The sequence below is a fragment of the Montipora capricornis genome, chromosome 2, assembly GCF_036669925.1.
Source record: "Montipora capricornis isolate CH-2021 chromosome 2, ASM3666992v2, whole genome shotgun sequence".
Classification (NCBI taxonomy): Eukaryota; Metazoa; Cnidaria; class Anthozoa; order Scleractinia; family Acroporidae; genus Montipora; species Montipora capricornis.
The window spans coordinates 28,249,453-28,261,952 of NC_090884.1; the positions used below are offsets into that span (position 1 = coordinate 28,249,453).

Below are 12,500 nucleotides of genomic sequence, written 5' to 3' on the forward strand. Positions count from 1 at the left end.
GAAGAACATTTTACACGTACAGTACTGTAACAAACAGAGTACGCTATATGAACAAGTACAGTACATGTACATGTAGACTCTGTTCAAGGCAGATTCTGTTTCTTGGTGGCATGATTTTCTTCGGTTCTTTCTGTGTCCAATGCGTCTGTACGTGTAAAAGGTTCTTCATTTTATATCTGCTTCAGCAAAACATTGTGCAAAAAATAACAAAATCTAAATGATAATGTGCATACTCTTGTATTTTTGTTCAGTATTTTAAAATACATATAACTGCGATGAATGACTCTAATGAATGTTTTTTTCTTCCTATTGTTTATTCGAGAAATACCAACTTTTGTCAGTTCACGTTAATGATTGACCATTTCGATTAAACGATTGTATGAAGGTGGAATTGATTGTGGGTCTCTATGCAAATTGCATTATTGTATGTCTCTAATACGCCATTGATTGTCATACTATGCAATTGATTTCCTAATGGAGTTAATGATTAACCATTGCGCCAGATTGAAAGTATATTTGTTACCTGTGTTTGTCCAAAAGTGCAATTGTTTATCCGTTTATGCTATTGAATGTTAATACATATGCAAATAGCATTATTGAAAGTTTGTTCGCGTTAATGAAGTTCATGGAAGTACTAATAAACGTATATTTGCCGTATAGTTTCAACTGTTGACGTAAATGAATGTATATTTTGCGTAAATGAACAGCAGAAGGTGTAATATTTATGAATCTTGTATGAAACAAGTTATATTGAGAAAGGAATCATTAAAGAATATCACTGTTTTTTCATTACAAAAAGTAGTCCTACTATGTGAAAGACAGAAAAGGGTTTAGCTCTGAGGAAGGGCTAGCGCTCAAAACGTCAGCTTTCAAATTTCTTTACAGTGGTCATTTTTTTACCATTTACCATATCCATATTCATTTTTCCGTATCTATGTTTTTTCTAAGGGAGTGCCATAGGGAAAACCTACCAACTGAAGTTGGCATTACGTTTTACGTAACAAAGATTATAGACCTCTAAACACCTCACCGTGTTTGGAGCTCCAATCTGGGACGGTCTTTCAGACTACCTCGAGAACGAACTCGAAAGAATTCAAAGGAGAAGTTTCAGAATCGGAGGACTTCCTCATGATTTCTTGCCATCGCTGTCTGATAGAAGAGACAGCATGACAATACAAGAAGTCCAAAGCATCATGGACGACGACACTCACCCCTGCTCCAAGCTGGTTCCCAAGCCAGCAAGTCACCGCTACAACTTGACACAGGACAGTCAACGACCACAGAATTCCTCTGGAACGGAAAGACACAAACTCTCATTCATACCGAGAGTAATCTCACTTAAATATTAGCTTATGTATTTGTTTAAGTAGTATTTAATGTGTTGCGTTCCTTACGCTATAGCGCTGACTATTGCATTATATGATATGTGTACTTGTAAGTATATATGATATATTATATATATCATATATTACTATGGCGTTTGTATGTCATAGATGCATTTTGTAAGTTCGAACAATTGATTTCTAGAAATTAGTTTTTAGGTTCTCCTTATATACTGTAATTCCATTTGTACGTCTTTCTTAAGAATGGAAAATAAACGTTTATTTGTATCCACTCACTTGATAAACCCTTTTCTTTATTTCGGTTTCCCACCCACACAACACCACAGCGTCTTTGCAATGTACAATCTAAGCCCTTTGTCCAACAAGTGAAAGAATGCTTTTATATACTTCAATAACCATCAACCAATAGTCTTAACCCAGTGACCAAGACAACGATTGTTTTAGACTAAACACTTCAAATAAGTGATTACTCCAATCACTACAATGCGTACCAATCCCTTAACTAGCTGGAATGTAGTGTCTGACACTTGCAGACTAACCCTAACTCACAGTTATTGAAAGCTAACCATTTTAAAATGGGTGCTTAGACTTAAATGCTGCTTATCAGCGCTAATCAAATGGGTGCTTAGACTTAAATACTGTTTATCAGCGATATTTGTAGACAGTCTGCAGTATGTGGTCTGCAGTTGCCATACACCTCCTGGAATGCTAACAGTGTTTCACATAAGACAGTGCATAACCCTAATCACTAAATTTTAAAGCCTAACTTTAAAAAAAAGGCTGACCATTCCAAATGGGTGCTCAGTAACCCAAATCACTAAGCTGAGAATTTGACCCTAATCACTAAAATTTGTTGGTCTTTGAGAGCACCCGAGAGAAAATTTTTACCTAGTTCTTGAAAAATTTGCGAATTAAAAAAGAACTAACTAATTAAACTAATAAAAATTAACTGAAAACAAAAATTAACCGCAAGATATATTACAGGGTTGTAAGTTATTTTAGTAAGCCGTCATTTAATAGTTATGTACAAGTAGGTATTATTTTGTAAATAGCATGTATTGTTAGTACTGTACTGTACTGTAATTATTGTACGTAATGTCTAGTATTGTAAACACTGTGTTGTGCATAGTATTAATTTTTAAGAAAAGGGACCACATAAACAGGCTGTGATCTCAAAAACGAATTCTCGCGCTTCAAGAAGTCATATTGAATAATAGCATCACATTAGTCTTGTTGAGAATTTTTTGCTCAAAATTACCATGTGATTGGTTAAAGGCCTACCTTCGTCCAAAAGTCATTGCGGTCGTTTGTTTTTGTTTTTCAAATGACGACTTGTCCAAATACGTGATGTGATTGTCAGATACTTGGGTAGTTTCGTGTTACACGAAATTCAGTTACGGTGCGCAATGACTTTTGGGCGAATGTGGGCCTTTAAGATCTGATCGAGTGCTTAAGATCTGATTGAAGTGTAGCCACTTTGTTTGTCTAGGTGAGAATCTCACCTGCAGATGATAGAAATGAAGAGCAGCGAAACTTATTTCCCTTTCGTAAACGGTCGTTGCCATTTCTCAGAACGGCCGTTGCCAATTTTTAGCTCTGAATTACACTCATTAGGTCTAAGAACTCAAAAGGTTGCGGTTACTGGGAGTTATGTCTCGCTGGTCATATGAGTTAGGGTTCGGGTTAGGGTTAGGGACACTACCCGCATTTTAGGAATTAGGGTTCTGTTTAGGGTGAGGGCTAAGAACCCGAGTTCGAGTCTTTTTTTCCTCCAGTTTTTCTTTTATAAATTTTTTTTTTCCTTTTTTGTCTTAATTTTTGTTAATAGTTTTTCTTAGTTTCTTTCTTTGAATTTTCTTTGAAGTGAAGTGTGTAGTCGACTGTTATAAATGGCATCGACCATTTCAAATGGCAACGACCGTTCTGAGAAATGGCAACGACCGTTTCAAATTGCAACGACCGTTTACGAAAGGGAAATTTGCAGCATCGAAGTGGGATCAAATACCTCATTTAAGCAATTGTGCATAATGTATATATTAACTTGAGTATACTTGTAATTAATTGAATGTCAGTTGAACTGCTGAAATCATTTCTGTGACATTAAAGCATCATTTTTGAAATAAATAGAGGATATTACATGGCTGTGCGGAGATACGAAATTTCTTCTCTCGTGATGATAAATATTTCACTCGTTCCCTGCGCTCACTCATGAAATATTTTTCAACACGAGAAGAGAAATATCGTATCTCCAAGCGGCCATGTAATATTCTATTTATTATATAAACATCAATGAAATACTAAATCATTTCACGAAAGGCATGGAAAGGCGCTATTTCCATATGTAACCATAGCAACAGTGATGTTTTCACGTGCGAAGATCTCATGTTTTCGCGTGAAAGCTCACTTGGTATTTCATTGGTGTTTCTATAATAAAATAGTTTTATTTTCCTTAGATCTCTTTGCCAATCCACTAGCACAAGATTATGATTACAGATCATATGTGGTACATCATGTCCCCTCTCTTCAGCTACTGGACAGGAAAGGTAGAACAGTCATTATCGGTATATTTTTTCTTTTCCAGGCTACACTGCTATTTGTTATATCATGGTCAAGCTGTCCGTTTTTAGTTCACTAAGCTGATTTAATTGACTTTACACTCTTAGGAATTTCTAAAGCTGAGAGGGACAAAGCTGAAAAGAAATATGAGTCCCAAAGAGAAATGATAAATGAGGGGCTCGCATTTGGCCAGTGTTCATATGATCCACTAAAGAAAATGCCTACAGCGCCATTGTCAGGGACATTGGAAAGCTATGGTCTAAGCCAAGGTATGTTACATTGTCAGGGTAAGAAATTAGCCCTTCATGGCTTAATAGGCAAATCAACTTAAAGTGCTGCTGTCACCAAAAAGTAGAATCCTTTTTTCTTTGGATTTCAAAACTATGGTAAGAGGCAGTCTCTCTAAAAGCGGTCTGGTCAATTTGGTGTCAGAAAAAAGTTCCCCTTTAGGTTTTTTACCCTAAAAGAGTTTGGTACATAAGTAACGAAAATGGTTTTCTTTTTTGAAAATATTTATATTTGCTTTCTTGCAGGCTCGTTTCGGCCAACCCTTGTCCTTCTGAGGCCAATTTAAAGACCGAAATTTGTTCTTTTCTAAGTGCCCCGCAAAATCCAAACCATAAGTAGTAACAAAATTCCTTTTGCATCAGCTGTTTTCTTTATCTTTTATTGACAAATGAGCAAAATATCGAAAATTTTTATAATTTTACCGTTAAGCTACAAGCCCTAAAGGAAACTCATCTCAACAGATCACGTATCTTTTTAGAAACATTAATTGTGGGACAAAATTATGAAGTAGAAATTAACATCGTGATAAAGGTTTTAGATAGTTTTAAAAAGTTCTTAAGTCAAATCTGTGGGTATCTACCTTAATCGCGAGGGGACAAGAGGTTCAATTTGGCGATAATGGCACTTTGTTTGTAAATGACACACTGTTATATTTACTTGATTGATCAATGGCTTGACTGATAAAATATTCTTAGCTCCACGGTTTTGCCGCGGTTCTCCATCATGAGTGTTCAATAATCGTTTTTAATGCTTTTTTCCCCACCTTTATTCGAAAATGTTAGCAAATTACTCTGTTAGTAGGCCGGTTGGTCAACGAAACTCCTGCAACTCAGATGAGCACTTGTTCTGTAATTCTTGTGCCTCAAGTTCTGAGCTCCTTCCCATTTGACACAATAGAACTAAGTTCATAAAAAGGTATACTCAAATGAGATATTTAGCAAATTGCAACTTCTCTTCTGCAGTTGCGTGTTCGCATCCAGTTGCATGTGGCACTTGTTCAGACAACGTGTCCTAAAATTTGGTTCAATCATGATTAAAAAAAAAAAGGAAAGTGTTTGATCATCTCCGTGGCAATGTCTCAAAAATTCCATGGGCCGTTCAGATAATGGTAGCGAGTACAATTAAGTTTTAAATCTATCTTTGTAAACAAATCACCCCTAAAACATTCCTGATTTGCAAATTAGATGGCCGTTACACAAACCTCAGTTACCAAGCAGATGTGAAAGTACAGAATGTACCATGGCTGCTTGTTTTTAAAAGCACGAGAATTTGGAAACTGTGAAGAATTTAGAGGGACAGCCGAGCTTGTTTGCCTGGAACAATGTAGTAACGATCTAAGCCAACATTTTAGCGCGTTCAGGGTTGTTTTATACGACCGAAGCGCAGAGAAGTGAGATGTTTGTTTGTCTGAAGCACTGTGCACATCTAGGGCGGTACTGGTGAAACTAGACGAAGTCCTACACATGCAAGTACCCTGAGCACAAGAAAGAGCGCAAAGCGGCAAAGACAGATCGTTCATTTTCTTTAAGAGTATCAAGAGAGGTGATGGAAATTTTTGGTGTTCTTGTTCCTGTTGGAGCTAGTAAGTGCAGTATCTTTCCATTCTATCATCATATTCTGTCAGTTAATTTGTGTTTGAAAGAATGGAGACTTATATAAATCTTTAAACAATGAAGACATTGGAAGAGTATTTTTATGCATGTTGGTTCATGGTTATGAAATACAACCTGCTACAACTTTTTGGGTGTGGTCCGTGGATATGATTTGGGCTGACAGTGAATAATATCAGCTCCTTACGTGCCTGAATAAAATAAATATGAATTCATGCCACTAAATTGTATAACTGCGATGACTTCATCTTAGATAGCTCACCCAATGAAACACTTGCGATTCACTCTCTTCGTTATTCTCTTAGGGTAAAGGCCTCTTGTGTTTCGCATAGGAAGAGTAAAGACAAGACATTGGCGGAGATGCGAGCCATCCCACCAGACACCCGAACTGTTTCAAAGTCATTTAATAACTTCCCCTGGACCCCTGGACAATGGCGTAAAGTTGGACGCCCGACAGTGCAGACGATGAGCCATTGACGTTTGCAGACCAAACATTCGAAGTGTGCAATGGCACAAATCGCTGGACTGTCTGACATGAGGACTGTGGAGCCGTTGACCTTTAGACTGAAGATGGACTGGGATTCAGCGACAGAGAAAGAAAAGCAAGTATGCGAGGAAAAGTTGGATGAGTCCTGTTGGGCTGTGTGCAAGGTGATGACGCCAAGTCCTAGCAAGGAGTTGCTGAAATCATACGTAAAGCGCTTATCCAGATCAACTGGAGACCTACAAGCATGTTCCAACTAAGAGCCTGCACTACTGCACTATGCGTCAAGCGAATTGAAAGGAATACACGCGCCCTTTGAAACGCTCAGCGATCGCCAAATAAAGAACGCGAGAAGGCATGCAAAAATGGTAGGAGTTGGGCTTCATGTTGATAGAGTTCCTTGCCATAGGGTGCCATAGAAGACTATGAGCCCCCCCCTAAGTAGGTCTACCTTGTACAGAATGCTGAAAGTACGAGAGGCATCCCAGTGCAAGTCACTCAAGGGCTTAGATAATACGACAGCAAAGTGGATCAGAAAGCCATGACCATGTTTCTAGAAAGACACGTGGCCTCTTGAGAAGAGTTACCTTTAGGGCTTGTACCTTAACGGTAAAATTATTATTAAAAGTTCAATATTTTGCTCATTTGTCAACAAAAGATAAAGAAAACAAGTGGTGCAAAAGGAATTTTGTTGCTATTTATGGTTTGGATTTCGCGCAGCACTCAGAATTTGGTCTTTAAATCAGCCTCAGAAGGACAAGGGTAGGCCAAAACGAGATCGAGCCTGTAACTTTAAAATCTTGAGAGAGCGGGATGGAGGAGAAAAGGAGGTCAAAGACTCGCTAGTTTGAGAATGCAATGCGTGTGTACCATTTTAACCCTTTCGAACCTCAAACTCCCTAGGACTCGCCCCATTGACGAGTCTCACTCTCAGGGGTCAGTAGGTTCATGGGGACATAGCTTAATTAAGGGTGTCCAGACATGATTGTTACGTGTTGTGGCACCATCATGTTGTGTTAAGTTCTTCTTACGTCATGGTGTGTTCACATCTTTATGTGGACTCACCATTGCAATATGTGGTTTATCCATTATGTAATGACGACTTCACTTCCAGTGTCAAACATTAAATATATAGATTATCGGAGCTCCCGTTTCTAACCCCAGAAAGCAAGATAATGTACACTGTACATGGAAATAATTATGCATCTGCATAAAGTACAAAATTAATCGTCATTAGTGCATACAGTTTGCAGTGAACAAACAAGCCCTGCAAACAGTAACCAACAATTTTATTCAACAACTAAAACTGAAATTACATGAACAGTAATCTCTTCCACAACATTTCCGTTTTACTGATAATCTTTACACCCTCTCTCTTCCGTTTTGGAACAACATCAAAAATTACCAATTAAAAGGTCAAGCTAAAGCGTAGTAATTTGCTTACTCGACTGCATTTTCACAGTCAAACAAAGCAGCTCATGACTGGACATCCTATAAATCGAATGGTATTAATTTAGTGTGGACAGTCGCCAAAATAAGCAAGCGTAGCCGGCCACAAAACCGCTTAACAAACAAGACAAACGATTGTTATAACTCAATCGCTGTAGGAGATTTTGCCGAAGATTGCAGGTTCTAACTTATTAAACTGCTTTAATTTTCTAAGTCTTATCTGGCCAAAAGAGCCAAAACTGTCCCAAACATTGCGTAGTGCAATCCAACATAAATTTATACGGTGTCGAAACTTCGGTTGTAATTATATGTCTGACAAAATTGACAGTGATGACAAGAAAACTCGCCAGTGATGTCTGCTGTAAGCTGGAATGGCGATGTGGTGTGTAATTGTTGAGATATGCTAGAATCTCTTTCAATGCGGAATTGCAAACGTTTTCAGGCCTTTTTGGTTTTTTAGCGAGTTTACAAACTGTGAGGCAGCGAAGCATACACTAAGAAGGAAAACATTACCTGAAAGCTAACCATTGTAAATGAGTGTTGTCTCTCGCTCTGTTTCTCACAGCTTTACGGTGTTCTTCATTGAAATTTGCTCTTCTTCTCCTTCCTCGGCTTCTCTTGAGGCTTTCTTCGCTTTTGCATTGTAACAAGTGATGTATGTAATAAACGTTGTTGTTGTTGTTGTTTGCGACTGCAGATGCTCCATTAGTCTTGGTTAAAGGCGGGTCAATTTATCAGGCAAACACTCACATGATGTCAGTGCACCGGCGTTTCTTCCATTTTTGGAATCAAACATTTGAGAACGATCAACTGCTTCTACATCCCTGCCCAAGATGTTTTGTGAAACTTATTCTGGACAATATATGAAAAAAAAACAAAAACATTTATCAGGTTGTGTTTGCGATCACACACACGGCGTGACATTCTTTCAAAGAGCACCATCGACAATGTTTCAAATTTAAGAAACGTTTATTATACTGGATTTAACGCATTCTCTTAAGGAGAATGTTATTTTCTTGTTATCTTTGATGCAATATCCAATTCATAACTCGACAAAGTTAGAAATACACACTCCTCCAGGCGTTGTGTAATACATGTGAAGTATTTTATTAACATTTCAACGGGTGGACTGTTGTAAATGGCAATCGAAGATTTACTTTTGCCAAGGTTGTTCCTTTTCTTTTGACCTCACAAACATTTCGGTCTAACCTATTTTAAATTTCAAGATAAATGAGTAACAAGTGGAGAACTGTGTTGCGTGACTTAAGGGAGCACATCACCTGCAAAGAGCTCAAACAAACCATGACATGGTTTCAAGTAAAGTTTATTACATGTTCAGTTCATCCATGTCTTCATTGTCAGTGACATTGCTTTCCACGTACACAATAATTTAAATTAATACTTAACCCTTGCACTTTTCCACGCAATGATTTGATCTATTCGCTTAGCCATACTTCTTATCAGTGATCTATGAGATTGGTAGGTACACTCTGCTGTTGTACTCGTTAAAGGACCCTTGTACTTTATGAAGATGAATTGCCTTGTCTTCTAACATCATTCTTAAAATATGAATATGTTTTCAATCGAATTTAAGCCAGGATTCCGAAGGGGAATTTGGTGCACATTTGCACTGATGTCTTTTAATGCCAGCTTGGTAACTTTAAAAAACTTGTGAGGGATCATTATCCAAAACAAACAGTCGGCACTTGCCTCGAGCAGCTCTTAAAAACATTTAGGATATTTTTGTCATATAAAAAGGGCAAAAGACTTACCAATCATTTTTTTATGAACTTCATTTAAAATTACATCTTTGCCATAACTGACAGCTGCTAAAATATGCAGTCTCTTTTCTCCTGTAAGATCTTTCGATCCTTTTTTTGTCACAGTAAGTCCCTGCGATTGACGATGTCAAACATGGCCCTTTGGTGGCATAGCTGTACTTATAGTCCCAACTTATCTTTTTTGCTACGACATAACCGGTGCGCTTCAGACTTGGATATTTTCGCATTTTCCCAGTAGCTTAATGGTTTGGCCGAGCTTCTTCTTAATGCTACAGCCAAAGCGTTGGCTTCGGCAGATATTCTAGCTGTCGTATACGCCATTTCAAATGCTCTGTTTACAGCCGCCTACGTTGAAATTGGAAGTGAGATTGTCTTTATGACGCAAGTACAAGATAGTTTTGCACATGCGAAAGAGTACAGGCCCCGTCAACATGACTGCATTTACTGGAGGGAAATTTCATTATCCATAATGTTAGCCAAAATTCCTCGTTTTACAAACGATAATGATAATTATGTCAGCAGCCACAACTGTTTTCTTCTTTCCACTTCCCAGAAGATTTCCGCTAATGGTTTCAGTGCAGTATGCATACCCTAAACCACAACACAGAGAATAAATCAGCACCACACATCTTGTAAAGCGGATATCCTAACATCCCAAAAGCTCAAAATACTGCACAATTGCAATGAAAGACATGCTGTGCTAAACTAAGAATAACCTTTTCATGAGCAACACAAAAATGACATTTCTGACAATCCTCGCCAAAACGTTTAGGCACACACTCCTTTTCCACCATAATTTTGGAGTATAATTTGCAAGACACCTGTAATTTCGTTAATCGGGTTTTCCCCCACCCCCAGAACAATGTTGAAGTCCATGCCCTAAGATCCGAGGTCCGGGAAGGGGGGGGGGGGGGCCGGGAATTAAACGAACGATTATTTTAATGAAGAAAATTCAGTGTCCAAAACGTTTTTACTGGGATTTTTATTTAGTTGGGGTGAATCAAACTTGACTTTTCAAATAGTCTAGGAATATTTTGAGGAGCAGGGTTGTTAAAGATGTCATACTACTTTGCGTTCTGTACTCTCAGCGAATGAAAGGTGGGATATTTAGCCAATGGCAGGCATGATTGCTTTTTGTTTGTTGCTCCTTATCGGAGAAAGTGCTTTTTTTTTCTCTCTCTTGGGTCCCAGACACCTTTAAAAGACTCCAAATTGCGGTGATACAATAAACGAAAAGCCGTGTTTTGATACGATTATCTTTGTCTTGTTTTTTTTTTTTTTTTACTTTTGGCGGTTAGGGTAGGGACTTTGTTGGGTGTCGGGATTTACTGGAGCCTGCAGGATTTCCACCATTAAAAGATCATATAACAGTTTTGCATACTATTCAATATTATAAATAGCAGAGCTCAGGCGTGCCAGCGGAGACCATGGTGAAGATTTTTTGGGAAATCTATCCATGCGAGAAACTTTGGTTATGAGGAAGGAGAAGAGAAAATTTCAATGAAGAACACTGTAAAGCTGAGAGAAATAGAGCGAGAGACAAAACACTTATTGACAGCAGTTTGCTTTCAGCCCTAGCACATGAGCTTCTGCTGTCAGGTATTGTTTTCCTTCTTAATGCATGTCTCGCTGCCTCACATATTTTGTAGAACTCGATAAAAAAAAACGAAGGAAGGCCTAAAAACGTTTGCAATTCCATGTTGACACGCGACGTCGTCATTCAAGCTTACAGCGGACATCATTAGCAAGTTTTCTTGTCATCCTTGTCTATTTCGACAGACAAGACTTATTACAACTGAACTCTCGACACTGTATTAATTTATATTGGATTACAGTACATTTATCTGCAATAAATGCACTTGTAAGCAATGTTTGGGACAGTTTAGGTTCTCTTTGGCCCGATAAGACTTAAAAAAGCAGTTTGATAAGTTCAAACCTGCGATTTTTGGCAAAATCTCTAACAGTGATTGAGTTATAACAATGCTGCGCCCTTAGTAATAGCTCTAAACTTGAGTCTGCAGTATGGTCGCGTGATACTGGTCAGCAGATACCTTGTTTTCACAGGTGAAAAATTGACGATTACATGGATGTCCAATATCAAAGATGTACCCTGCCTCGATGCGCTCTAACTTGAGACCACGATACTAGTCACATTGTCATGCGGAATGTGGACAGTCGTACGGAGACCAAAACCAAATTTTCTTGCACAGATGGGTTACCATACTTTCTTGTCCATGGTGCTCCGCTTGCCCCCATTTGGCATGCGGAGCCCCGCTATTATTATTGTTATTATTATTTAATTGTTTTTGTATTTTACTCAGGTGATAACCAGGAGAAGCAGACTAGAACTATAGAGAGTACCAGGTAAGGTTAACTAAAAATTTAGTAATATATAAGCATTGTTAGTTATATAAATTTCTTTTTCCGATATTATTTTTCTTTATACTGGATCTGTCGGTATGGTGATCGTTCTAATTATTATCGATTTGTAACATATCTGCTCTTCACATCAGTGCAGTTTGATATATTCTTTACGGCACATTCATTCGCCTCTTCCAGTGAACACTGTTATTGTTTTTGTTGCTGTAGCAATAGTGGGAGTGCGTTCGAAGAGTTAATAAAGAGACGAGGCTGGAAAAGCAGCCTAAGTTATAAACTATACATTTGTATATTGTTCAATTAACTTAAAATTTAGTAATATAAGCATTGCTAGTTATATAAATTTCTATTTCCATGTTTATCTTTCTGGATCAGTCGGTGTGGTGATCGTTCTACTTATTACCGATTTGTTACATATCTGTTCTTCACATTCATTCGCCTCTTCCAGTGAACACTGTTATTGTTTTTGTTGTTGTAGCAATAGTGGGAGTGCGTTGGAAGAGGTAATAAAGAAACGAGGCTTTCAGAGATCAGTCATGCAGTATTCTACGTTCGACTGGTCATCAATTCCCTTATCAGAAGAGAGAAGACTACTTCCTGAGAGTAGTCC

General features: G+C 38.0%; 1 protein-coding gene across 2 annotated transcripts in view; it reads left to right on the forward strand.

Moving 5' to 3' along the window:
- The window catches only part of LOC138039250 (leucine-rich repeat-containing protein 72-like), a 73,980-nt gene that overhangs the window by 61,202 nt on the left and 278 nt on the right, over positions 1-12,500 (forward strand). The window contains exons 3-6 of one of the 2 annotated variants that reach the window (XM_068885456.1): positions 3,797-3,886; positions 4,007-4,168; positions 11,833-11,875; positions 12,369-12,500. The exon at positions 12,369-12,500 is cut by the window's right edge and continues 278 nt beyond it. In XM_068885456.1, the coding sequence (XP_068741557.1) occupies positions 3,797-3,886; positions 4,007-4,168; positions 11,833-11,875; positions 12,369-12,500 (427 nt within the window). Of the gene's footprint in view, positions 1-3,796; positions 3,887-4,006; positions 4,169-11,832; positions 11,876-12,100; positions 12,210-12,368 lie in introns of those variants that run through there. The other variant, XM_068885458.1, reaches the window with a different exon arrangement.